Here is a 25,373-nt window from a genome sequence, read left to right as displayed (position 1 = left end):
ATTTGAATTTGAAAAAAAAATCTTTTTTTTATGCTTCAATATCATGACAGTATTTTTTCCACACTTTTTGAGCCAAAAAGTACAAATATTCCAACAAAAAGAGAATGAATGACCCAGCTAGTCCGTAACCGTAGAAGGTAATTGCTCCACTGACACTTTCCAAAGTTACACTATCAAATCTCTGTCCGTTTCCCAAAACGCAAATTGGCTTCGGAGTCAGTAATCGATTTTTCTCCACTTGAGCAATCGCGTATTCACGAAGTCGAGCGATTCTACAAAAAATTACATTTTTATATTATTTTTTTTTTGCGAAGTCAAAAAAATTCTTACGCGATTTTTGCCATTTCCTTAACTGGAGAATTTTTCTGGACAGCTTGATATGGCTCAGGCCACTCATAGTATCGCATTTCTTTTAAGCCACATTTTTCTTCTTCGTAAAAAGTATCTTCTATTTCACGATAAACGGGACCTACGAAGAAAAATTGTAAATGACAAAAAAATATTTGAGACAAAAAAAATTACGTTCTTCGCCAAAATAAGCAAATGAAGAGTTTCTCAACAACGCAACTCCTGTCTTTTTGTCGTAAAATCGCGCTGACTCTCCTGGAGGTGAAACTTTTTCCTCGAAGATTTTGCGACGAAGATTTTGCGACGAATACTTTTTCATACAAAATGGAATTTTTGATCATTGTTTGATTGCTGAAAAAAAAAACTAGTTTTTGAAAAAAAATTTTTAGAGAAGAAAACATAAAAAAAAAATCGAAAATATGCCAAAAAATATTTTTAAAAAATCGTAATTTTATTGGCTTTTCGACTTTTGAAAAATTTACCCCAAAATAATACCGATTATATAAATTATCCTCCACACCAATTTTCAATTTGGACTTGTACAAATCTTCTAAAGTCTGAATGCTGTTTGTCGATGTTTGCAAGAGCCCAACGATACTTGCGGTGTACGAGGTATAAACGAAAACCAATGTCATGAACAAGAAAACGAATGAAATTCGTGAGGAATACAATCTCGCATCCATATTCGTGCCCATTTGACAAATTGCCGATATCGTGAGCAATAATGTGTCCCCAAATGCTGTTCTTGTACTTGCATCCAAAAGTCGTTCCTCTGAATATTTCAAAATAAATATAGAAATTGTGCAAATAAGTGCACTGACACCCAATGCCATCCAGACAAGACGCGAAAAAGGCAAAAAATAAATATTGGCGATCGACGACAGACTGGGAGCACGAAAAATAAATAAACCATAGAACGGCGTGAGAGATCCAATGTAATCGAGAACTTCTATTCGCTCAGCTTGCACGAAAAATGGATCGAGACTCAAGTCTGTATGACCATTTATGAGATTTCCATAGGTCCCGACCCAAATTCCAGTTTCTAAAAGTACAAAAATGAGCAGAAATTCAAAAAATAATGAATTACATTTACCATCGTAGCCGAATCTTTGAGTCCAAACGTAACGTTTTGTACTGTTGAAGGTATCCATAATGATATTGTTCAAGTGATAGAGCATTCGCATCGTTGGATCATAAGTTTTCTCCCTTCTCGAGTGGAAATACGTGTACGTCCGATTATCTAAAGTGATTCCCACCATCGTCATAAGTTCACCTTGCATATTTCGTCGTCGATAAGAGATTACTTTTGATGTTCTTTCATCCTTAATTCCATTGCGCTGGTCCCAATAACCATATTTTTCAATTCTGAGCGTTTTGGAAAATTCTTTGATCTTATAAACTAACAAAAAAGTTTTTTAAACAGATTTTTGAGCTAAATTTTTGAAACTTACCTTGAATCAACTCATATTCTTGTGAGCCATTCTCTCCCCCAGTACCTCGATGACCATCCATTACTAAAATTACATTGCTGGACAACAAAACATCCACCGTCATGAAGAAATCAACATGCTCCTTATCGATAAAAATAACCCATTGAAACGGAAATGCAAGAAAAAACTTTTCCATCTTCTGAAATTGCAAAATCAAATCGGGGCAACTCTTAAAATCCGTGATGTAGAGTTTGTTTTCTGCCTGGTTACGTTCGTAGGACTTGTTCAAAAGTTGTGGTGATTCGTAATAATTTACGGAAATGGAAAAATGACGGGCAAAGTCAACGACCGAGTCACGATCCCAACATCCAATGACATTCAAGAGGTTTGTAGTTGAGTTTTCGTTGATCAATAAGTCTTTTATCAATTGAGTTTTTGTGATTTCCACACAAAAAACTGGTTTTATGATGAAAAAGAAGAAGATAGAGATAAAAGTTTTCTTCATTTTTAAGTTAATTCTTTGACAGTTACAAAAGAAGTAATGTCCTTAATGGGAAAACAAGCTCCTTTTATGTCCAGCAAGTATTTCGTGTACATAAAATTGTTAATGATTGGTTTCGTGCGTTTTTTGTGAATACATGAAACGCCCATGATAGCATTTATTTAGGTAAGAGTGGGATTTTAAAAGACTTGAAATTCAAATAAGGTTACTAAAATTATTTGTCCTTTGTATTATTTGAAAAATCCGAAATGTAGGTATTGGGAGAAAATAAAAATTATAAAAAAATGTAAAATTTCATCAAAAATAAAAAAAATTATTTATCGTTTTAAAAAATAAGTAAAATAAGCAGTAAAGTAAGCTGTAGTAAAAAAAATAATTAGGTACATTTTTTTCTGAAAATCTTAAAAAACATTCGAAACAAGATCATTGATCAAAATATGAAATGGCACAAAGGGTAATGCAGATCAAAATAGTACGTCTCAAAGAATAAACGTCAAAAATTTACAGACTTAAGCCAAACGAGGACAATAATGGATCGCTATTTCAATACAAAAACTTTTTTAAGTAAATTCAATGAAAAATCGCATAAATTTACTAATTTTCAAGTACTTTTACGATATTTTGATATTTTAAAAGATTATCCACAATGTGTAAGTGTATTATTTTGTTTTTTTTTTTCAAATATTGATATTTTTGTTATAGGCCAAAAACCGCAAAAATGACGCTATCATGGATTTGGCGAAGGAAATTGCTGCAATTGGGAAAAAAGATGTAGCGAATATCAGAAAAAAGTTTTTAGCATTGCTCAAAAAGTAAGTATTTTTATAGTAAACTATGAATTAAAGCTAAAAATTTGTTTTTAGATATGTAACTCAAAAGATTAATGCACGGCGAAATCCAGATTGTGCCACAAAATTTGTGAAAGAACAAGAAAAAATTGTTTTTGTTGTTCGTGTATCTCCACCGGATCAATTAGGAGATGCTGCAGAAGTTGCCGAAGAACAAGATGTAATTGAAATGAATGCAAATATTTAAATCTCTTTGTTTTTTTATTAGCTTTAAGCGTTTAAATAATAGAAAATTAGAAATAGAATAATTACAAAAAAATTGTTAATATTTTTATAAATTTTGAATCAACCCGTTCCAAGTCACATTTTGAATGAGTGCAAAACATGAATGAGAGAGAAACTCGTTCGAACACAAACAAGCGCGTATCGTCTAGACTATCGTGCATGTAGTAGTTATCACCACATGTGTTTTATACAGTTATTCGTACAAATTCAGTAGACTCATAAACTTTGAACGAAGCAGTGGCCTCATCGTCATCGCAACTCGTATCAATTCTCATGTCTTCCAAAGCAATAAACTAGCCTCAAATTACTTGCACAAACAATAAATTAGAAGTATTAATAAAATAAAAATGTTTCGTGCTCTAATAATTGGAGCACCAGCTGCTGGCAAAGGCACAATCTCAAGCCGGATCGTCAAAACATTCAATCTCGTGCATATCTCGAGCGGCGATATCTTGCGAAAAAATGTCACGGCGAAAACGGAATTGGGCAAACAAGTCCAAAAGTTCATTGATAGCGGCAATCTTGTGCCTGACGAAGTAATGACGAAATGCATCTTCAACGAGCTCGACAATTGTGCCGACAAAAATTGGCTCCTCGATGGATTTCCCCGTACTGTCGTACAAGCGGAGCAACTTCATGCCAAACAGAAACTTGATGCTGTGATCAACTTAATTGTGCCCTTTGACATTATCATTGAACGTGTGAAAGGACGATGGGTCCATCCGGGCAGCGGACGCGTTTATAATACGGACTTTAATCCGCCAAAAGTTCCGGGCAAAGATGACGTCACTGGCGAGAATTTGGTGCAGAGAGCCGATGATCAGCCGGAGATGGTCCAACAACGTCTTGATTTGTATGAAAAATTGACAAAACCCGTGCTCGGCTTCTACTGCGACAAACATTTGCTGACGAACTTCCGTGGCAACACGAGTGACGAAATTTGGCCGCAAGTTAAGCAATTCTTAGAAAGTAAGATAAAATAAATGAAACACAACTGAGATGACATCAAAGCACTCTTTATTATTTTTGCACGTGCGGTGTGTTGTGTGTCGTTGCCGGGTATGACGAAGTGCATTCATTCATACAAAGTTGCACTTGAACATGAGTGGTGTGGAGAAGTGTTTGCTCTCTGAGTGTCAAGTGTGTCTAAATTTAACTATTCTCTCCCCTTCATTGACTTTACATTGGTTGAATCTGTCGGTTTTTCATCTTCTTGTAAAAAATCTCAGCAATAAAAACTACAAGAGCGAACGCCATGCCGTACGGCAGCAACAAAAGAGCTCCGCGAATACTTTCTACGGAGACACTTTCGAAGTGGGAACCAGAACCGTCACTACAAGTTGGTCGTTTCTTGTACAAACGATTGATTTCAGCTTTTGTAATTCCATATTCACGTAAACGGGGCAAACTAAAAAAAGAGATTTTTACTTTTAATGTCTGGACTAAAAGGGCTCTTACCTAATTTTCATAATTTCTCGATACGGTGAATTCTTTTTCAATGCATTATATGGCTCAATAACTTCCAGGTATTCAATCATGTTAAGGTTGCATTTCTCGCTTTCGAAAAATGTCGCTTCGATTTCTCGAAAAATAGGTCCCGACTCTCCAAAAAAGGCAAAAGATGAATTGCGCATCATCGCAACGCCCGATTTACGGTCAAAGAATCGCGGATCTTGGTTCGGTGGTGCTATTTTTTCCTTGTAAATTTTAAGTCTTACGGGATCGGTAGTTTTTCCGATGTAATACCGATTGTACAAAGTGTCCTCTATCCCAAGGGCAAGTTTTGACTCGTACAAATCCTGAAGTGTTTGAATGTTCTTGGTTGGAGTTTGAAGCAATGCGACGATATTTGCGGTATACGAGGTAAACACAAAAATCGAGGTAAAAAATGAAAAAAATATGAAAATGCGAGTTGAAAGAATTCGTGCTTCCAATTCGGAGCCCATTTGACAAACAATTGACAGAATTAAGAAAATTACTTGTGAAATCGAACGTTTTTGGGTATTTTTAATTATTTTCTCCTCAGACCGCATCATGAAAAAGGCGGTAAGGACACTGATGACTATAAATGCTCCCAAGCAAAGCCAGACCGTTCGACTGAAAGGCAACACATAAATATTTTTGACGGTTGACAGATTAGGAAAACGAAAAATGAAGTATGCACGTATCGGCAAAAGGGTGTCAATGTAATCAATAACATCAATTCCTAAAATAAGAAAAATGAAAATAGACATTTTTAAAATAAAAAAAAACTCACTTCTTGCTTGAACAAATAACGGAGTTGCCGTAATATCTGCATGATCGTTAATCACAGATCCGTACGATCCAACCCAGATTCCGGTTTCTAAAAAAAAATCAGAAAAATTATTTAAAATTTATAAAATAATTTAAAAAAATACCATCATATCCAAATTTTTCATGCAAAGCAAATCTCACAGAGGCATTAAAAGTTTTCACAAGCAAATCTATTTGAGTAAAACCGGATCTTATGGCAGCATCGACCTCCTTTGCTTTATAATCATAAACGTGCTCCAAAGAAGCATTTGACAAAAATGTAACTGACACGATCAAATCTTCCTTTTTCAGATTTTTACGACGAACTGCGATTACTTTGTTCGACCTTTCATCCACAAGTCCCGTTGAATTGCTCCATTTTCCATAATTTTCTTCATAAGTGTGATTCTTTTCCGTGCGCACTTTGTAAATTTGCTTTAAGTTGTAACTTCCCGTTTCAGCATCTTGAACAGCGACAACAATATTGCTCCCAATCGAAATAAACAAATTCTGAAAAATTTCCATTTCAGTTTTTTGCAGAAAAAATAACCAATGAAATGGATGTTCAAGAAAAATTTTATCGATTTTTTGAAAACTTTCGAAAAGTTGAGTGCATTCGGAGAAATCTGTGACGAACAACGTTTGATGAGCCCATGGACGATCTTCTTTCAGATTCAGTTCAGTTGGTGAATTGTAATGACGCACGGAAAGTAGTTCGTTGTGATTTTTTACTAGAGACAGAAGAAAATTTTCTTCCTGCAAGCATCCGACGTATTTGATGATATTTATTTTTTGTTCGGTTCGAAGGAGATCCTTAACGAGATTCACTTTGTTTTCTGCATGAATCAGGAAAAGTTGAGAAAAAAATGTAAAGTAGAAGAAAATTTTAAATGACATTTTTCCTGAACGTTTATTGCAAAGTAAAAATGAAAATTAAGAAGAAAATGAAGTTGGTAAGCTTTTATAGATGAGTAGGAACAAAGCTAATTACATAGCAAAGGCATGTCTTCCGAAGAAATTTTTAAATAGTTTCTGTGGAAGTTTGTAGTATAATTATAAAATACATTAGCAATTATTTATAAAGGTAAAAATATCAAATTATCCAAACGTTGAAACAAAACTGCTTTCAATCTGCTTACTGCATACATATCTGAAGTTAAATATTTTTGTCAAAATTCGAAAAGTTTTTTTTGGGTCCCTGTACATTAAATACATTAACTTTTATGAAAAACTTCGTTTCAAAAAATTTAGTAAAAAAAAATATTTTTTTTTTACTTGAGTAAAAAGTAAAAATTTTATATTTTTTTACTTTTTACTTGCATACAAATTGCGCTTGAAATGATTTTATCATTTAAGAAAAAAAGAAAAAATTATGTTTTGCAAAAATGGAGTGCTCTCTAGACCTATTGTAATTTGTATCTCTTAATTATGCCTTTCAAACGAGTGTAAGTTTGACTCTGTACGAAAGGTGTGAAGCGAAAAATATCAAATTAAAAAATAACCCCCTTGAGAAGATTTCATGAAAATAATCCATATGGTGTTGGATTTTGTCATTTAGTATTTACTCCCCCATAGATCGATTTCAGCTAAAGCCGTTATCATCCTTAAGTTTAAATTTGCTCGATAAGTACTGTGTTTATAAAAGTACCTTGGAAAGAAAAAAAAATATAAATGATTATTTGTTGATATTACTTTATACTGTAATTTGCATGCTCCTCTAAGTTGACTATAAAAATGGAATCGCTTTGAAAAATATTGTTTAGTGATTGTTTAAAGTTCATCCTTAAAAAATGGCGACAAAATCAGTTGTATTTTCAATTTTGTCATTGGTTATTCTCACCATATCTTATAAAAGTGCAGTACATGCTGATGAAAATTATAAAGCAAGCTTAATAAGCGACTTAATTACACACGAAAAATTCATCAACACACTTTCAATCGTTGGATGTTTCAATACAGCTTTCATAAATTCCGTTCTAAACGAATCCTCAACTACTCTTTCTATAACTTATGAAACTTCGCCTTTGCAGTTGAACCGAACTTTTGAAACAAATTGGGCGCATCGCAAATTATACGTCACAGATTTTGAGAAATGCGAACACAATAAAAAAGATTTTCTTATGATGGACAAATATTTCCTTGAACATCCTTTTCGTTGGTTAATTTTCATGAAAGATGAAGAAGAAATGTCAATTTTTCACAATATTTCTGTATTATTGGCGAGCAATGTGATTTTGGCATTCAAAGAAGATGAAATTACCTTTCGTATGGTCCAAGTTTACAAAATACGAAACTCATCGAAGAAATTGCGTGTCGAAAAATTTGGTTTTTGGAGCAACGAAAAGGGGTTTATCGACGAAAGAGAGACTAAAGTGCTGGCACGTCGCAGAAAAAATATGCAAAAAGAACTGCTTCTGGTACACACAGCAATGCTTAAAAACGATTCTTTCAAATATTTGTACTCTTACGTTGGAAAGACACATGACATGGCGATCCGGGTATGTTTAAATCAAATGAACATCATTATTGATACACTTAATGCTACCACGAAGTTTATGTTGACTGAAAAAATTGGATATGATGGTAAGTTTTTTGCCTTAAACCATGGAGCTTTGATGAAATCTGAGAATATTTGTTAGAAACTGGCATCTGGGTTGGAGCTTATGGGTCGATTATCAACGAACATGTGGACATTGCAACAACTCCTTATTTTATATTGTTACATCGTAAGTGAATTTTCCTTCAAATTAACTAAAATATTAAAAAATCGATTATTTTTAGGCTTACATCTTTTGGATTACATTGATACCCTTGGAACTGGTCGTGCATACTTCGTATTTCGTTTCCCCAACTTGTCGTCCGTCGCCAACATTTACGTTCTCCCATTTTCGCGTTTGGTGTGGATTTGTCTCGTGATCTGTGCAATTCTTTGTGTCATTGCCACATATTTCATACTTAAATTTGAGGACAAAATCATCAAAAACTCACAAAAAAATTCAATAAGCGACATTGCGTTGATGACTTTTTCTGCAATCTGTCAAATGGGATCCGAGATTGAAGCAAAATTATTTTCCTCGAGAATTTTTTACTTCTTTTTGTACATAACTTTCGTCTTTGTTTACACTTCGTACACGGCAAATATCGTGGCGCTCCTACAAACGCCCACCAAAAGCATTCAGACGCTTGAGGATCTGTACAATTCGAAGCTTAAACTCGGTGTCGAAGATAATCTTTATAACCGATACTATATGCCAGTGATTTTTGCCATTTTTAACCCATTTTTGATTAAAAACTAATTTTTTTTTTTAAATTTCAGCGAACAACCGATCCAATTCGCCTCAAGATCTATCGCGAAAAAATTGCTCCGCCAAATTCACCACCGAATTTCGTAGACTTGAAGACGGGAGTTGCTCTCTTACGGAACTCATCTTATGCCTATTTCGCGGAAGGAGGCTCGCTCTACACAGAAATGGAAAGAACCTTTTTCGAGGGAGAGAAATGCAACTTGAACGAGATTGAGTATTTGGAGATTATTGATCCGTATCAAGCTTTGAAGAAAAATTCGCCCTTTCGAGAAATCATGAAAACAAAGTGAGTTGCATAAATTTTAGAGTGAATTTGGACTAAAATATATTTTTTTAGCTTGCCAAAATTACGAGAATTTGGCATCCAAAAAGTGGAAGTCAATCGTATGATTACGAAGCGTCCGCAATGTGTGGTTGCAAGTGGATCTCAGTTCGAAAGTGTCTCGTTGGAAAGTGTGAGGGGAGCAATTTTGTTGTTGCCATTTGGAGCATTGATGGCTACAATTTTATTTGCTGGAGAAATGTTGCGATCGTTGACGATTAAGAGAAAAATTTATAATGCGAATCCTAAAATAACGATTGATCAATAATTTGCTATGGCAATTTTTTTCCTACAGTTTTAACCAATTAATTTAACAGAATTTAGCACTATGCTCATTGAAATTTCACAAGAATTGGATACAATTTTTATCGCTTTTTGGGTATTTAAGGATACTAATAGTGGCTCTTGGAACTTTTTTTAAAACTAATTTTCAACCAATTTTGGCTTTTTGGGCCTATTTTAAAGAATTTTTTTCTAGAGAATCACGGAAATAATAGAATTATCGAAAAATTACAAGAAATAATCAAAAAATTTTTGAATTTTTGGAAAAGTATTTACTAAGACTAAGCAAACGAAATAAACAATAGCTGTCATATTTTTGCTTTACATTCGCTTAAAATCAACTGAAATAGTGTGGATAGAATTTTCAAAATAATAAATAAAATTTAAAAAATAAAAAGTTATGTTAATAAAATTTCACATTCAACAGTTTAACGTGTTTTTTAATTAATATATGTATGTTCATATAAAACCATAACAAAGGGTTAAGTGAAAAACAAATGAATCAACATAAAAATATATTCATTTTAACTTTTTTATTATATGAACAACTTTTGGAAAAAACGTTAAAAGTTGATTCCTAAAATCAAAAAATAATCAATGAGATCATATACTTACCATACACTAAATTCATATTTCCCTAAACTATTCTAAAGTATCATGTTTGTTGCTTTTAATTAAATTTTCTTTATTTATTTATTCGTCCAGTAACTCGTTACATTAAATATTCATAGCATTTTTTATTTACTTAATTCTAACTCTTTTTATGTATTTTTTTTTATCTTTTTAATTATTATGTATTACTTCAAGTGAACATACAATCATTATGATTTATTTATTTATTTTTTTTTCCTACTATGTGTTTAAGTGTTTTTTTTCTGCGTGTTGTGTTTTATCTGCCGTTGTTACATTGTTATTTTTTTCTGTCAGTAGTAGAGTGGTAGTGTGTCACAATTTTATTTTTGTTGTTCGGTAATTTAGTTTTCTTAGAACGAAACCAAACACTGCATTAAGAAAAATATATAGAGAATAAAACTAAAATGTTTGTTATTTGTAGTTAAAGTAAAAATTATAGATTAGACATTAAAATTATAATGATAGATAATACTTTTCCAGTAGTAGTAGTAGTTGTTGCAGTTATTACAAATTACGGGTTATTTTTTGTATAAATATTTAGTTTAGAAAAAAATGGAAAATTAAATTATAATAATACATATTTTATTGAAAGAGAGAGATTTTTCGTTTTGTATGTATCAGCAGTGATTTTTTTGTTTTATTTTATAAATTTACTTCTTATTATTTTATTAAAACTACTTCTTTATTATCAACTATCGAAAAAACTGTGTATGCATGTGAGTGTGTAATGTAAGAGTGTTTACTGTGTATTTCTGTATTTTATCTTTTTTTTTTTTGAGAAAGAAAGTAGCAGCTTCTTATTTATTGGCTTGTTTTTTAGTATGTACTGTCTAGGAGAGAGACATTAAGGTAAGGAGTTTTCTTGACATGAAAATTTCTTTTTTTTATTATTTTGTATTTTATTGTTATTAAACATATTTTCAATACATGCGCGTTTTTATTAATAATTATTTGTTTACAATATTTACTAAATTATAATAAAAATAATTATTTATTTGTTTCTTTTTTCCCTATATAAAAACGAACATCGAGTGTCTTTTATATCAATTTTAAAGTTTATTTATTTATTTTTTCTCATTGTTCACGTTTAACGCTTTTACATGTACACAGTTTTTGTTATTTTTTTTTTTGCTTTAGTGAGATGAGAGGATTCTCGACATTTTTGGTGGTTTTCTTTTTTATTTATTTTTTGTTCACTATCAAAGCTATAAATATTGAAGAGGCAACATTACAAAAACGCATCGTTTTGAGACTCTAATGTGTGTGTGTCTGTGTACGTTTAAGGGATAAAAATGATATTTTTTTAATTCAATTAGGAGGGAAATGGTTACGAGTCGTCTACACAATGCCATAAATATTTATTTGTATGATATTTTCTTACCCACCAAACCTCTTTTGTTGTCATATATGTATGTTGTATGAAAAATTATACAATTTTGAATTAAATTCAAAAAATATGTAAAAGAAACTCTTTGATTCTTGTTTTCCTTTTAGAGAAGAAGGGTATCAGTATGTGTTTTGAAGAAGATGGTATTATAATAACAACAGCAACAACAATTATTTTTAAAATTTTTGTATACTTTTTTTTTGTATTTAGTAATTTTTTTATTGTAATTAATTTTAGTTTTAAAATATATGTATTTTATGTATATATAATGTTCATCATATATAATATATAGATCATAGCTATTATATATGCATCATACCTATTTTTATTGTATGGTGAGTCTCACACATTCATTGCATTCACGGTGTGATTTTAAAGCCCTCGTGCTATGTTATAGTTTAAACTATACAAAACATTTAAACGACGAATTGCGACACTCCAGTTGTTCTTGTTCTTGATAATATTTATGTTTTTAGGCATTTTATTCATATATGTTTTTTTTTTCATTTAAAAAATCAGTAATAATTAATATCAAAATTAAGAAAAGGTAACGTGGACGAAAAATAAACTTATAACAGTAAAAACATCTCCAATCCAATCTGATTTATTTTTTATCACATTTTCTCGTCATACAAGAAAAGAATTTGTTTTTGAAACAAAAAAGGGTTTAAAACTCGTTTTTAAAACAAAAAGGACGATGACGCTTTTGTGTTGCTTTTATTTAGACAAAAGCCTCTTCTTTTGTTTTAGTATTTTTTTTCTAAGGATTTGGAGAAATATAATTAATTATAATTTTTTTTAATATATTTTTTCTTGTATTTATATAATTAATAACATTTTTAAAGATTTTAGTATTTTTTTTAGTTTATCTATTTATTTTTTTATATAATTTTTTTTTATTATTTATTTATTTACGATTCTATTCTAAAGTAGGTAGTCTAATAATTATTTTTTGTTTCTAATAATTTTGCGTAAGTGTGTGTAATCTAAATTATTATTTATTAACTTTCGTTTTTTTTTTGTTTATTATCTTTAAGAGTCATTTATTCATTAATCATTTATTAGTTGTAGTAAACACATTTTTAATTATCATTATTCGTCAAATTGCCAATTAATCAAGGGGGATCGGTAAAAAATCAAATTGTAATAAAATTCATAAATGCGGTTCTGAAAACTTCTTCTGTTTTTACTTTTTGAGACCATATTATTTTCATCATTTATTCAGTTTCTTTATTAAAATAATGTTTTCTTTTTAATATATGTTACATCTACATACTAATTATTAATTATTATTAATATTTATATTCCTTACTAGGCATTATAAATATATAGTAATAATAAAAAGCGTGTGTTTGTGTATTTTTTTATGTATGTGCTAATATTTATATATTTATATATATTTTTTGTATGTATTACATTATAAAGAAATGAGCAAATGAATGAATACGTTGTTGATTTTCAATTTTTTTATAATGATTTTTTTTTCTAATACTAAATATAATATATTGATGATAAAAGGCGTTATATTTATAATAATAACTCAATATTTTTTTTCAATTATAATTAATTAATAATTATAATAATGATAATTCTATATGTAAGCATTTTATTATTTTTAATACATCATCAGTAAAATTTATTACAATTTTTATAGAATAAAAAATCAACTATGTTCTGTGTGTTAACTAGAAATATGTTTGATTTCTTATTAGTTTTCACCGAAAAAAAAGTACAAAAATTTTTTCTTAGTCAAAAATGATTAATTTTTTTATTTTATGATAAATAAATTCGTGGTTAATTATTATTTTTTCCAACTAAAGTTCCGTAATTTATTTATTCTTCCGAACTTTCTTTCAAAAATAATAATTAAACTCACATTTTCCACTTATGATTTTCTCCTAAAATGAATAATATTTAAAAAAGAAACTCAAAAAGTATCGTAGAGAGTAAAAATTTATAAAAATGACAAACATTAGGCTGAATATTTTCTTCTCTTTTCACTTTTGCTTGTTGTTATTTTAAATATATATATTTAATAATATTTATATACTTTCGTGAATCGTCATTTATATTTAATTTAATTTTTTATCAACATCTTTATCATTATTTAACACTAAAAATAACGGCAACAACAGATAATAAATATATTTTTATTAGAATAGAAATTCGAATTTACAGATTTTTTTCTTTATATATATTCATATATATATAAATATAATATGTCTTGTTAAAAACTATTTATTTAAACTTCTTTGGTTCATATACTTAATTGCCGTGACCTTTGTTTTCTTTGTTCTGATGGATGAAAAAGCTCGTCTAGTTCTCGGATTCTTGTATTTTTTAGGTAACTTTATATTTCAATGATTACATAAACGAAAATTGAGTATTATCTGTTGAAGAAATTAAAAACAGAACAAGAAGGACGCATTTTTAGAATTCGACTGCTTTTGAAAAATAATTTAGATGAGAGTCCACACGCGCAATAAAAGTTGCGCGAAAGCTTATAATCACTATTTATTTCTTTTTATGGTGTAATATCTATAATTTTTATGTTTTTTTTCTTTCAATTATTTATATAATGGGGTAAACTTCTTCGATTTTTCATGTTTTCTTTTTTAATGTTTTTTTTTCTTCTAGAGATGTTGTTGCTGCTGCTGCGTGATATCTGCTTGCGAACATTTAATTATATTGAATAATGGCAGCTAAATGGAGGCGACTAGCCATTTTTCCATTTTTTGTCTTACTTTATTATTTAATATTAATATATGCAGAATTAGCAGCGTCTATTGTTGTTTGTTGGTGATGTATTTATTTACTGTAATGATGAAGAGAACGCTAGTTTTCTACCAATTTTACCGGTATTTATCCTATATTTTTTATTTATTTTCTGTCCACTTATTAGTTATGTAAAATGCGCTGCTGTTCTCGTTCAATTCTTCTCACTATATATGTATTTTTTGATATATATTATTTTTTTATTGGATAGAATTATTATTTTTTTTATTTCAAGAAATATATAATAATTTAACAATAAAATAGCTTTTTTATTATTTATTTATTTCTTTTGTTTTTTTTAATTTAAATTGCGCAATTAATTTTTTTTCGGTTAAATTTTGTTGTTTTGTATTAAAGTAAAAATAGACAATAACCGTATGATGTACCTTTTCCCTTTGTCATTTATCCAATTTGACTTACTTTCCATTTTTTATATTATTTCTTTTTTTTCTGAAGTTCTATATGAAATTATCGTTTTTTTTATTATGATATCTATACACTATTTATTTTTTAGTATGCTTATTTGTTTAATGCACTCTCTCTTCTACTAAAGTAGTCGTACTGCATAGAATTTGCGTATTTTTCTATATAGGTACTTAATTTGACTTTAACAAATCTGGCGATAAAGTTAAAATTTATTTATAACAAGCTTGTAAGTTATGTGTGGAAAATGTTTTTATCATATTTTTTTTATTCATATGTATAAATTATTAAACTTTAAATAATATCTCCAATGTTACATGCGCAGAGGGGTGTTGTTGCTGCTGCTGACCCTTGATATCATGAACTTTTGCAACTCATTATTATCATTGATTCAATTGAACCAAATTTATAATTTTTATTATTACTTACTTGTCGTTCATTATTATTTGTTGTTCTTATTAAATCTATAAATTTTAACTTTAGTAGTTGTAATAAAACTAATATTATTATGTTTAGTAGTAAAAGCAAACAAAGTTCTGCGGCAAATATTATCATCAGAAATTTAATAACGTTTTGCAACAATTTTCGTGTGACAGATGATGATGATGATACGTTTTTATTATTTTCATCATTTTTTACTTCTTCTTCTTTTTTTTCTTCTACTACCTTAAAGATGTTCAGTTTGTTGCTGTATTTGTTAAAGTTCTTGCGGTTGTTGTTGTTGTTGTTGCTATAATAATGCCTCGCATATATTTAGTCAACCATTAATTCAAAGTGAACTGATCCTCTTCGTTCGGTACGATCGTGATGGATGTTACGTGCCCATGCCTTGCATTCAATGTTGATAAGAACACCCTCTGCAAAAAATAAATCGTTTAAAATTAGACACTTTTAGCAATATAAATTTAAAAAAACTGCTAAAAAATTAATTTTCGAATAATTTATGGAAATTTTCTATGAAAAATCAGCTAAAACATCAAAATTAAAAATTTCCAAAAATATAAAAAAAAACACTCACGTTTTGGGTTTTCGAAATAAATGGCAATTAGTGGCGGCAAATAATCAGGTTGATTCAAATAGGGGAAATAATAGGATGGGAATCCTCTTCGTGGGATGTACTGTATCGAGCCAATGTTCTCAACATCGGCTGGGTTCTCGCCCTCGCACGATATCCAAACCATGTTTGTCTAAAAAGTCAAAAGAAAAAATGATTTCATTTAAAAAATTGATTTTCTAAAAAAAAATTGTGAAATCTTACATTTTTGCTATTCGCTCCACCTCGTCGTTCCTCGCTTTCAATGAAAGTCTTCAAGTGTTGTGGCATCTTTTCTGGCAATTCCTTCGAGTTGTTGTACAAAGTTGGTCGCCAGTTGTAGATCTACAAAAAATAATTACAAAAAAAATCAGTAAATAATGCACAGAAAGTTAAATGAAATTGAATTTACCTTGTTCAACTTCAAAAATACACATGGCTTTCCTTTGGGATAGCTGTAGTTGTGCTTTGGTGTGCATTGATCAAATTTATCGATGTTGATGTTGCAAACTTTCTCATCTGTGGGTGGGTTATCGAATGAACATTCAACGCGATTGTCGGCCTTCTTCTCAGCTGCCTCTCTGTATGCTGTAACAAACAACAAATTTTCATTAATTATTAAAAAAACAACAAAAATTCACGAAAAATCTTACGTTTCAAGAAATTATTGACTTCATCAACCCAGTATTTGGTATTCTTAGCATCGCTGTGTTTGAACCAGATAAGTGTACTTTCAACATTTGACTCTGGGGGCATTGGTCGGAAGCCCAATCCTAAAAATTTTCAATAAAATTGTTGATTGTTATGTCACACAACTGCCATAGAGAAAATGTTTTACCTGGATTTGCACCAATCAATCCATTATCTAATTGCCATTTGGGCATTTTATAATCTAATGTTTGATAGAAAACAGCCAATAGTCCAGCGAAAAATCCAATTAGGCAAGCATAAAAGCACACGTAGAAAAAGAGAATTTTTGCTGCAAATAAAACGAAAGAGAGAAAAATTAGATTATTCATAAACATTTGTGACGAAGGTCCTCCAAGACATTGAAAATCCCATGTTTCTAGGTCCCCTAGGTCATGAAAGTCATAAAATATCAAGTGATAAGCCTCAAAAAAATTAGAGCAATACAATTGAACAATGTTGATTACATCTGCTGATGTTGCAATATACGTAACATTGTGTATTTCTCCGTGCACAGCCTATTCAATAAAACACAACTAACAAAAAAAAAAGAAAAATACAAAATGGAAGACATGCGCATATGCCCCAAAGTTCCTTGTAGCCATTGTATGCGATATAGCTGAAAACGATTATTATTATGTTACTGAAAACGTCTGAATAAAACATGGTTTGAGGCTTTTTAAATTTGCCTCGTAAAAAAATATTGCATGAAAATGAATTTATTATCGGTTTCAGCCAAAATTTCTCGTCCTTCACCGAACTTGAATGCGTCACTCCCCAAGAAAAATTGAAATTTTCTCTTAAAAACTGTTTTTTAAAAGCTCTTTTGCTGAAGATTATCCAATTTTCTCATGAGAAATTCAATGCTTCTATGACTTTCATTCAAAAAATGTTTAAAAATTCATGAATACAGCAAAATGTCACCTACAAAATTGAATTTTAAACCTTTGATGTCACTATCGCACAAAAGGTTGAAGGTCATTTGTGAATATTTAATCTCAGAACTTTTTGACATGACATAATCTTGGATTCAAGTTATTCGTTGCATGCACACAACATAGTTTCTGTATGCGAAAAATATGACACAAAATGTTATAAAATTAATTATTTTAACAATTATTGTTGATATTTTGACATAACAGTTTATTTTACGACGACAAAATGCATAAAAATACGTCAAACATTAATTAGCAAAGTTTATTTTTTTATGATTCTCTCGTCGGCGCTGTTTATTCGCCTGCAATTTTCCGCTGAAAGTTGTCTCTTATTCTAATAGTGGTGCGGTTTTTAAATATAAAATATGCTGCTGCACCAATAGAATATCGATTTTTTCAGCATACGATGTTCGCTTGCTCGATTAGCTGGAAAAGTAGTTGCGAACGAAATTCAATGTATGTCGTTTTCCTTGTTTAGGTACAACAAAAGCAAAAAAAAATACGGTTAAAGAGTATCATTTTTCCTCCGTCATTCTTGTCGGTCTTTATGATGGAAAGAAAAAAAATGTACGATGATGAACCCCTTCACATAATCCATAACACGATATCGCAGGATACGCTCGAAAAGAAATTGTAGTTTTTTTTTACACGATTCGATAGTTATGTAATAGGTAAAGCAGTAAATTGTGGGGTTTCATTAAATTTTCAGTGTATGGTGCTGTTTATTTAATTGTACGACTCGTATTTTTCATTTCGACACATATTAAAACATCAAATTTTCTGTCGGGAGGGGGTTTAATGACTGGGTAGTAACAAGAGCTCGTCGTCAAACACACATACGGTAAGTGGAAAAGGATCTGTTTTCAAGCACACTTGTTAGTTAGTTAGTGAGGTCATTAGATATTTATAAATAAAAAAAGACGACCGATGTTTCAAATTGATATCATGTGTGTGTGTGTGTGGATATTGATTATTGGCATAAGTGTACATGTCAAAAAGGAAAGAAAACATATTTTGTATGAAATTGTAATGAAGGTCTCTCTTTAAGGGCTTGGGAGACGAAACAAAAGCCGGTCACATGAATTAATATTTCATTTGAAGCGATATTTATCAATGGGGCCTGGAATGAGGTATGAAGACACAAGAATTCAAATTCTTAAAGGTGACTGATAAAATAGAAGTATTAGAAAATTTTCTGTCGTTATATTCAAGACATGGATTTAGACAAGTTACAGATGAGTTTCTAACGTTGTCTGTCGTTTTGCGATAATTAACCAGCTAAGTCTTGAGTTCAAGTTTTGCACCAAATATGGAACGTAGAATTTTTCTTTCGAAACTAAAAAAAATCTTGTCATCGATCATGATTTGCTCCCGTATATTTAAACTGCATTTTGTGGCTTTTGTTAGCAGCGTTTGATCTCTAGAGTGGTATCTCCATCAGAACGTATCAGTGCTCCGGGGCATACAAGCTCAAAGGATTTTGAATTCTTGATCTTTTATTTTCCATTTTTGACGTCCTCCTGGATTGTTTGTCATTAGAAGGTTAGTTTTTTATTGATACGTAGCCAAATTCTTGCCAATTCTCTCTTCTAAGTACGTTTCGTTGATACTTCCTTTCATTCGTCCTTCGATGTCAATATAGTTCCCAAAAAGTAATCCACCAGGAGATTAGCCATTTTAAAAGATAGAATGAGCAGTTTTTTTACAAAGCTACAAAATTTAAGAAAACAGTTAATTTTTGATTGATCACCATTGAACCAAGTCTTTATATGACGATACCTCACTTCAACTCTGAAGAACTTTATTTTCAAGTGTCATCATTTCGCAGAAAGAAATCAATATCTTCTATCGTTGTCCATATCTTCATCTAATTTTTTCAATAAAAAATCCTCGTTAAAATAGAAAAGAAACGAATTTGCCATGAAACATCATCAAACAGTTTGCCTTTGACGTCATTCACAGAGTCTTATTTGAAACGAATTAAAAAAGTGGAGACCACCAAGAGATTTATCTTAATGTCATGCTAAAAGATTTTCACAAAAAACTGCATTTGACATGACTTTTTGCTTTCGTTTTGTATCACAAACGCAGCAATTGTTCGAGAAACATATCAATTTCTGCACAACAAAAGTTGCACAAGAAAATTTAAGTGAATTTAATTGATGGTCCGTAAACTATGTAACAATTCAATTTATTATTTCTGAGTCAGACACATCGCCAACATTGAATATTCATTGATACACTTTAAAAATCGCCTTGATCAACCTTAATTGATTGCTCATATATCATCTTTCTTTATTTCTTCTCGTCACTTTTTTTCGCGCATCTTCATGTTCAATGCTCAATGTATATTTAGTTATGAAATTGTTCAATTACTTGTTTCGTTAGTAACAACAAAATAATTGAAAAAGCGAATGTTTTCAATAAACATCTGTTCTAAATTTAGATTAACTCGCATAGAAGACACACAAAAAATCTAACGATGAATAATTTATGTGGAAATTTTTTTCTTTTCTTTTACAAACGTACAAACGTGCGATGCTAATAAATGTCAAAAATACCTATGAGAAAACACATCACCTTATGGTCAAATCACAAGCATTTTTCTCCAAGTGGAGGTGACAGGCAGTTTTCATCTTTACAGTTTTTTTTTTGCTGTGCTGTTGCTATTTTATGCGAAACGACACATACACAAGTTAATCCAATAACCTGGCAGCGTTCGTAATGCGATGCGAATGAAAAAAGCCGAAGGTCAGAGGGAATTATATGCGCATTCAACTAATGATGATGAAAATTAAAGCATATAAACAGGTCGTGCGTATTACATCGACAAAACGATCAATTAATTTAATTAATATCCATTTTTTTGCAGAGATCCTTGAGTTGTGATAAAATTCAATTTATGAAGTTTAAGTGAAGTCGTTTGAAAAAATTCTAAAATAAAGTCCGATTTTAAAAGTCGAAAATCTATTGGGGAAAATTAAAAAAAAAATATAAATTTCATCAAAAATTACCGTTTTTTGGTATTTTTCATAATTTTTCCAGAAATTTAAAAAAAAAATATTTTTTTTAGATTTTGTAATGAAAATAATATTTTTACAAGAATTTTCTTCTCTAAAAGTAGTTTTTTTTTGTGAAAAATTATTTTTCAATTTTTTAGTTGAATTGAATTTAAATCAATTTTAAATAAAAATTTTTCATTTTTTCAAACAACGAAAATATTGATCAACGGTCTAAAATTCATTTTTTGTTTTGTATGAAAAAAGTATTTCAAAACTCTTTTATTTTAAATTGGTTTTTTTTTAATTTTAAAAATTTGTCATTTTAGTAATTTTTTTATTCTGCATTTCCTACTTAACATCTTTTTTCAATTTTATTTAAAATTGAATTTATTTAAATTTTACATTTTTAAGTATGAAATGGTTAAAATTATTAATTTTTCATTTCGACTTATTTAAAAATTACGTAATAAAAGCATCAAAAAATTGACTTTTTAGCTAAATTTTTGACAGTTGTCATCAATTGTCTCTTCAAAAAAATTTTTTTCTTAAAGAATGAACCAAATGAATCACGCCAATTTAATAAAATAAATGAAAAACTAGCAAAAGATATAAATCTAGTGCGAACGACAACAAAGTTGGCAACGAAACGCATGAATATTTGTGACAAATTACATCATCATTACTTTTCAATAAACATTTCCTTATCATTTAACGTCCTTCTTTCCTTTCTTTCAGTTTTGTCGTCGTCGTGTTCGTGTTCATCATTAAACGGCAACTCGTCGCATCGCCGTCGTCGTCAAGGAACATTGCATGTCGTTCAAAAAAAAAAGGTGGCTTCAAAACGGAAATCATTACAAATATATCGATGATGAAGGAAAAAAACTGTTTACCGACCTGATGTCTATCATCCACAACCAAGAAAAAAAGAAAGAAAACATGTCAATGACATACGACGAGTACCAAGCTGATATTTTTCTATCTCGTCGTAAGTATCAAGTGCGGCACAAATAGTATCTTTTTAGAAAATTTATTTTAATTTCGTGCCAAATGTGACTCTTTTTTCCTTCTTATTTTATTTTATTTTTTTCTTTAGCGTATCGCGCTTCTGGCAAATGTTTCGCGATATATTTTTCCATATCTACGATTCTCGGTTCCACACGAACGACATCAAAATGTCATGTAATAATTTGCATTTAACATGCACATCGGCGACACAAGCGGAATAATTCTACAAGCGACAGATGCAACACAAATTAAGCTGATTTGGGGAGGAAATAAATGATCATGATGAAAATTGGTCTGAACTAAGACGAGCGAACACAATTTCCTTTTTGCCGTAATTACGCTGCTCGGCAGAAATGAGATGAGAAAACGTTTAAAATCCAATACAACACTAATCCTTGGTGGGAACATTACTTCGGGTTCGGTATGGCCTTGCACTGAAATTGTAACCATTTGTCGTTCGGCTATGACACCGTTGACGCTACTTAAATGAGTTTGTTGTAGCAAAAACATTTCCTATCTCGTAATTTCCATCTAGATTGATTTCAATGATAAATTTATTTTTGATACTGAGTGTGTATGTTACGTTGCGGTTGGGGCTGAAAATGACAATCGCATCGAGAAAATGAATTTTTACAGAAAAATTGGGTTTTTCGAAGATTTTAAGCCAATTCAAGTGGAAATATCTAAAATTTCGTATCAAAAAGCATAAATTCAATGAAAATCGTATATTTTCCAAAAAATACTTCAATTTTTCAAGTCCTTTGAAGAACTTTTTAGTTCTCGTTAACAAAACGAGCATAATTTTATTCATGTTCCTTCGTACAAAAGCTGTTTATAAAGTGAAATGTCAAAGGTCAAAATAGAAATAAAATTATTTTGCTTGGAATTCAGATCTGGTAATAAATTCAAAGATGATTTAGATCAGAAATTCAACTTTAAACGTCAGGAAATAATGAAAAAAGGTATAAAAACTTCTAGATATTTATAAAAGTTTTTAGTAAAATTTATATTTATGAACTTTTTAGGAGCTCAGGACATACAAAACACCTTTTTTCATCAATTTGTGTCACAAACAACCCAAGCAAAATTGTTACGTGAAATATCTTTGATGTCATTGTTCTCATCATAAGTCTTCACTTTCCGCTTTGAAGACATACAAGTCCTCATTAAAGTTCAAAACCTGCCTTTTCATACACTGTGCCTGACAATAATTGCTCTCTCGAAGCATAATTTGCCGAGCAAAAGCTTAACAATAATCACAATAAAAATACGAAGCAAAGGAAAAAAAGTATTTTCCAATAATTTTTTCCATTACATTGAATGCCTCTGCCATACGGAACTTACAAACGAGCCGTCGAGCAATATACGTGTACATGACTCACGTACACCACAAAAATATATGATAGTGAATGCATTATATGTGTCGGAAAATTTTATGTCGATATTTCTTACGTAACACTTTTCATGTTCATCTTTTCTTTCGTCTTTTCGTCGCTCTGCTACACTAAATTTCTGGAGTTTTTTGTCGTTGTCACGTCATGCGAGAGAAAAAAAGGTGTGCGATATTCGTTTGGGATTAATTAAAAAGACATCATGCCAAAACATTACAATATTGTATTACAAAAAAAGAGGAAAAAAAAATTAACGACTGTTGAGCGCAAGAGTTGGCTCACACCAACAAATGAATAATGTGTGTCAAGGTGCATACTCGTGTACGAGTCCGTAGCACGTCGTCGTCTGTTCTGTAGATGGAAATTAAAGAAAAATCGAATATGGCGTCCATTTTTCCCATACACACACACACATGCACGCACAGGATTACGTCCGTGTATGGTGCATGATAGTTTTCCCATTATTTGGAGGACCTCGAGACTTTGGACCCGATGGGGTCGGATGAAATGTCAAAACTTACCCCAACTAGAGCCTGTTCGGCCCATGAATTGGCTAGTTTCGCTGTTCCATAAAAACTGTTTGAATCCTTCCCATTTCCCGAGTTTGGGAGGTCGACTGTAGTACTGCTGTTCCACTTGCTTTTTATCTGCCATTTTTTATGTATTTTTTGATTTGTTCGGTTTTTTTGTTAGAGATTTATTTAAAGACTATTTTTTGTTGTTATTTTCTACTTTTTGAGAAAATCACACTTGTTTGAGAAACACTTTGCTTGTGGCAGAACACATACAATGACTTTTATTTTTCCGAGTTCACTTTTTTTTTTGTTATATTTGAATTTTCATTGGATTCTTTTTTTTTCGGGTAATGTAATTATTATGTAAAACTATTTTTTTGTTGTATATATTTTGATGTTTTTTTTTACCGTATATCACTCACTCGCACGTTTATGATGCAAGTGTACGGAAAATTGTAGAGAGTCTTTGTTTGCTCAGCACTGGATAAAAATAAAATTGGTGCGATTTTAAACTTTTCTTCGTTTTTTTTTTGTTTGTTAGTTTTTCATTCGTATCTATAACACATTCATGCACCTACTAGAAGGCTGTATGATTGTGGCATATACAATGAAAAATTTGTGTGATCACGTAACACCGTAATAACTCTACTACCGATTGACCGCCGTTCAATTTTTTCCGTATCGGACGTCGAATATTCGAATTCCAAGGATTTTCCGATTTTCGTCACCGAGATTCGCTAACCTTTGTTTAACTTTTCCTCTTTTTTTATCGCGTTTTTGGCTAAAAAACGGAAACGGATCGCGTGTGTGTGTGTGTTTGTGGTGTGTGTGTATGCGATGTGTGTTGTAACGAGAACACAGGATAGACACACACGAAAAACACTCGAAGAAAATTTAATTTCTGGCTAAAATTTTACGTGATTATTGCTTGTTGTTTGGTATTCCTTGCAAAAATTCCTTTGATTCTGACAAAGACAGGCAAAAATTTGATTTTTATTTCTTTTTTTTTCACTTGCTTGGTCGCGAATCGCTCACTTCTTCTTCACAAAAGAATATCCTCCACCACTTTTCACTGCTTTCACGGCTGTATCTGTAGCTGAGCTGTGCTTTTGCTTGTGTGCCTCGGTAGGTCGACAATGAAGAAGACGAAGACGAAGAGATAGAATTTTCTCTGTGCTCAGCGCTGAATATAGGTACGTTGTTGGCTTCCAGCAAAAACATGCGTTGGCACTTGTAGTGCTCTCGTTTCCGCATTTACGGCAGTTGTGGTGGCGCAAATGCGACAACTGTGTTCGCGACACGGCATTTGCGCATGTTTCAACGAACACGCATGCTCCAAATCAATCGATCTCGTGCCGTTCAGCGGATTTTGGCATCGACACACGGGTTCCAGTGTGTGCGTTTCGCCAACTCGTGCGCAATCGACGTCACTCCTCAGCTGTTCCCAATTTTCCTTGGTCGTTCCAAGTATTTTTTTTTGTTTGTTGTATGGAAATCGACAGAGACACATTTCCCGCGTCTTACATAACAAATTATTCTAAATACTGCATTTTCCCATTATATTTACTATTCGCTCGCACGGCGCTATACATGTCTCGTACGAACCTCGTACGTGCGAAAGTAGCATTTTCCATACAAGATGCCTTTATTAAAAGTTGAGACCTTTATACACATTTTTTTCGCTTGCTTTCCAGTTGTAGGACTTCCATATGTACGTAGATTCAATTAAACTTGGTGTTCTAACATAATTTTTAGTGACCTTCGTGCTATTATATGTTCATTGTGCGCTCGCTACGTGATAGAGTTCTCATTAATTCGCGTCATGTTTGACTTTTTGAACTTTTTCACAGCTGGTTTCTATTTCTCCTACCCCAAAAATTTACTTTTACTTCCTCGATCGTGCCATATCGCTCATAAATGTGCCGAAAATCGCATATTTTCTCGACAATCGGTTCATAAATAACGGGCCAAACCTCTTTTTCGACCGTACATCGTGTTGTTTGGCTGGCTTTAAGGAAGGTATTTGTAGAAATTTCCATGCTGAAAACAAA

General features: G+C 31.2%; 5 protein-coding genes and 1 long non-coding RNA gene across 8 annotated transcripts; 3 read left to right on the top strand and 3 right to left on the bottom strand.

The window, feature by feature from the left end:
* Window positions 1-28: 28 nt before the first annotated feature.
* On the bottom strand, window positions 29-2,283 carry LOC134828714 (uncharacterized). Its single transcript, XM_063841698.1, has 6 exons — window positions 1,800-2,283; window positions 1,442-1,747; window positions 831-1,390; window positions 523-658; window positions 331-469; window positions 29-272 (listed from the first exon to the last, which is right to left on the bottom strand). Exons 1-6 carry the CDS (start codon window positions 2,281-2,283, stop codon window positions 29-31), a joined length of 1,869 nt encoding a protein of 622 aa, XP_063697768.1.
* Window positions 2,284-2,811: 528 nt separating this feature from the next.
* Window positions 2,812-3,265, top strand: LOC134832312 (uncharacterized). The gene is made up of 3 exons (XR_010162059.1): window positions 2,812-2,930; window positions 2,983-3,092; window positions 3,144-3,265. It is a non-coding gene; the product is annotated as an uncharacterized LOC134832312 (long non-coding RNA).
* A 299-nt stretch (window positions 3,266-3,564) lies between these two features.
* On the top strand, window positions 3,565-4,363 carry LOC134830480 (GTP:AMP phosphotransferase AK3, mitochondrial). The gene has a single exon (XM_063843983.1). It carries the CDS (start codon window positions 3,701-3,703, stop codon window positions 4,334-4,336), a length of 636 nt encoding a protein of 211 aa, XP_063700053.1. The 5' UTR covers window positions 3,565-3,700; the 3' UTR covers window positions 4,337-4,363.
* Window positions 4,364-4,532: 169 nt separating this feature from the next.
* Window positions 4,533-6,775, bottom strand: LOC134828713 (ionotropic receptor 75a-like). Its single transcript, XM_063841697.1, has 5 exons — window positions 6,767-6,775; window positions 5,753-6,137; window positions 5,611-5,697; window positions 4,812-5,559; window positions 4,533-4,761 (listed from the first exon to the last, which is right to left on the bottom strand). Exons 1-5 carry the CDS (start codon window positions 6,773-6,775, stop codon window positions 4,533-4,535), a joined length of 1,458 nt encoding a protein of 485 aa, XP_063697767.1.
* Window positions 6,776-8,119: 1,344 nt separating this feature from the next.
* LOC134828711 (probable glutamate receptor) lies at window positions 8,120-9,522 on the top strand. The gene is made up of 5 exons (XM_063841696.1): window positions 8,120-8,210; window positions 8,267-8,353; window positions 8,409-8,881; window positions 8,944-9,218; window positions 9,270-9,522. The coding sequence occupies exons 1-5, from the start codon at window positions 8,141-8,143 to the stop codon at window positions 9,520-9,522; spliced, it is 1,158 nt and encodes a 385-aa protein (XP_063697766.1). The 5' UTR covers window positions 8,120-8,140.
* A 5,125-nt stretch (window positions 9,523-14,647) lies between these two features.
* Window positions 14,648-24,434, bottom strand: LOC134830025 (sodium/potassium-transporting ATPase subunit beta). Of its 3 annotated transcripts, none has more exons than XM_063843372.1 (8): window positions 23,901-24,434; window positions 23,329-23,802; window positions 16,626-16,766; window positions 16,441-16,560; window positions 16,200-16,375; window positions 16,013-16,132; window positions 15,773-15,941; window positions 14,648-15,611 (listed from the first exon to the last, which is right to left on the bottom strand). In XM_063843372.1, exons 2-8 carry the CDS (start codon window positions 23,459-23,461, stop codon window positions 15,508-15,510), a joined length of 963 nt encoding a protein of 320 aa, XP_063699442.1. In that variant the 5' UTR covers window positions 23,462-23,802; window positions 23,901-24,434; the 3' UTR covers window positions 14,648-15,507. The 3 variants fall into 3 exon arrangements, with proteins under 3 accessions (XP_063699442.1, XP_063699443.1, XP_063699441.1); XM_063843373.1 differs by having other exon boundaries at window positions 23,975-24,434; XM_063843371.1 differs by having other exon boundaries at window positions 24,240-24,434.
* Window positions 24,435-25,373: the final 939 nt, after the last annotated feature.

The sequence above is a fragment of the Culicoides brevitarsis genome, chromosome 2 (assembly GCF_036172545.1).
Source record: "Culicoides brevitarsis isolate CSIRO-B50_1 chromosome 2, AGI_CSIRO_Cbre_v1, whole genome shotgun sequence".
Classification (NCBI taxonomy): Eukaryota; Metazoa; Arthropoda; class Insecta; order Diptera; family Ceratopogonidae; genus Culicoides; species Culicoides brevitarsis.
Note: the sequence above shows the minus strand (reverse complement) of the source record. Positions and strands in the feature narration are given on the sequence as shown.

Coding starts and splice junctions, on each gene's coding strand:
- LOC134828714 (XM_063841698.1), bottom strand. CDS start 2,283: ATGAAGAAAACTTTTATCTCTATCTTCTTCTTTTTCATCATAAAACCA. Junction 1,748..1,799: donor AGAATATGAGTTGATTCAAG/GTAAGTTTCAAA, acceptor CTTTTTTGTTAG/TTTATAAGATCAAAGAATTT. Junction 470..522: donor TGCTTATTTTGGCGAAGAAC/GTAATTTTTTTT, acceptor TTTTCTTCGTAG/GTCCCGTTTATCGTGAAATA.
- LOC134830480 (XM_063843983.1), top strand. CDS start 3,701: ATGTTTCGTGCTCTAATAATTGGAGCACCAGCTGCTGGCAAAGGCACA.
- LOC134828713 (XM_063841697.1), bottom strand. Junction 5,698..5,752: donor TGAAAAATTTGGATATGATG/GTATTTTTTTAA, acceptor ATTTTTTTTTAG/AAACCGGAATCTGGGTTGGA. Junction 4,762..4,811: donor CGAGAAATTATGAAAATTAG/GTAAGAGCCCTT, acceptor CTCTTTTTTTAG/TTTGCCCCGTTTACGTGAAT.
- LOC134828711 (XM_063841696.1), top strand. CDS start 8,141: ATGAACATCATTATTGATACACTTAATGCTACCACGAAGTTTATGTTG. Junction 8,354..8,408: donor TTATTTTATATTGTTACATC/GTAAGTGAATTT, acceptor GATTATTTTTAG/GCTTACATCTTTTGGATTAC. Junction 8,882..8,943: donor ATAACCGATACTATATGCCA/GTGATTTTTGCC, acceptor TTTAAATTTCAG/CGAACAACCGATCCAATTCG.
- LOC134830025 (XM_063843372.1), bottom strand. CDS start 23,461: ATGGCAGATAAAAAGCAAGTGGAACAGCAGTACTACAGTCGACCTCCC. Junction 16,376..16,440: donor AGTCAATAATTTCTTGAAAC/GTAAGATTTTTC, acceptor TGTTTGTTACAG/CATACAGAGAGGCAGCTGAG. Junction 15,942..16,012: donor GTGGAGCGAATAGCAAAAAT/GTAAGATTTCAC, acceptor TTGACTTTTTAG/ACAAACATGGTTTGGATATC.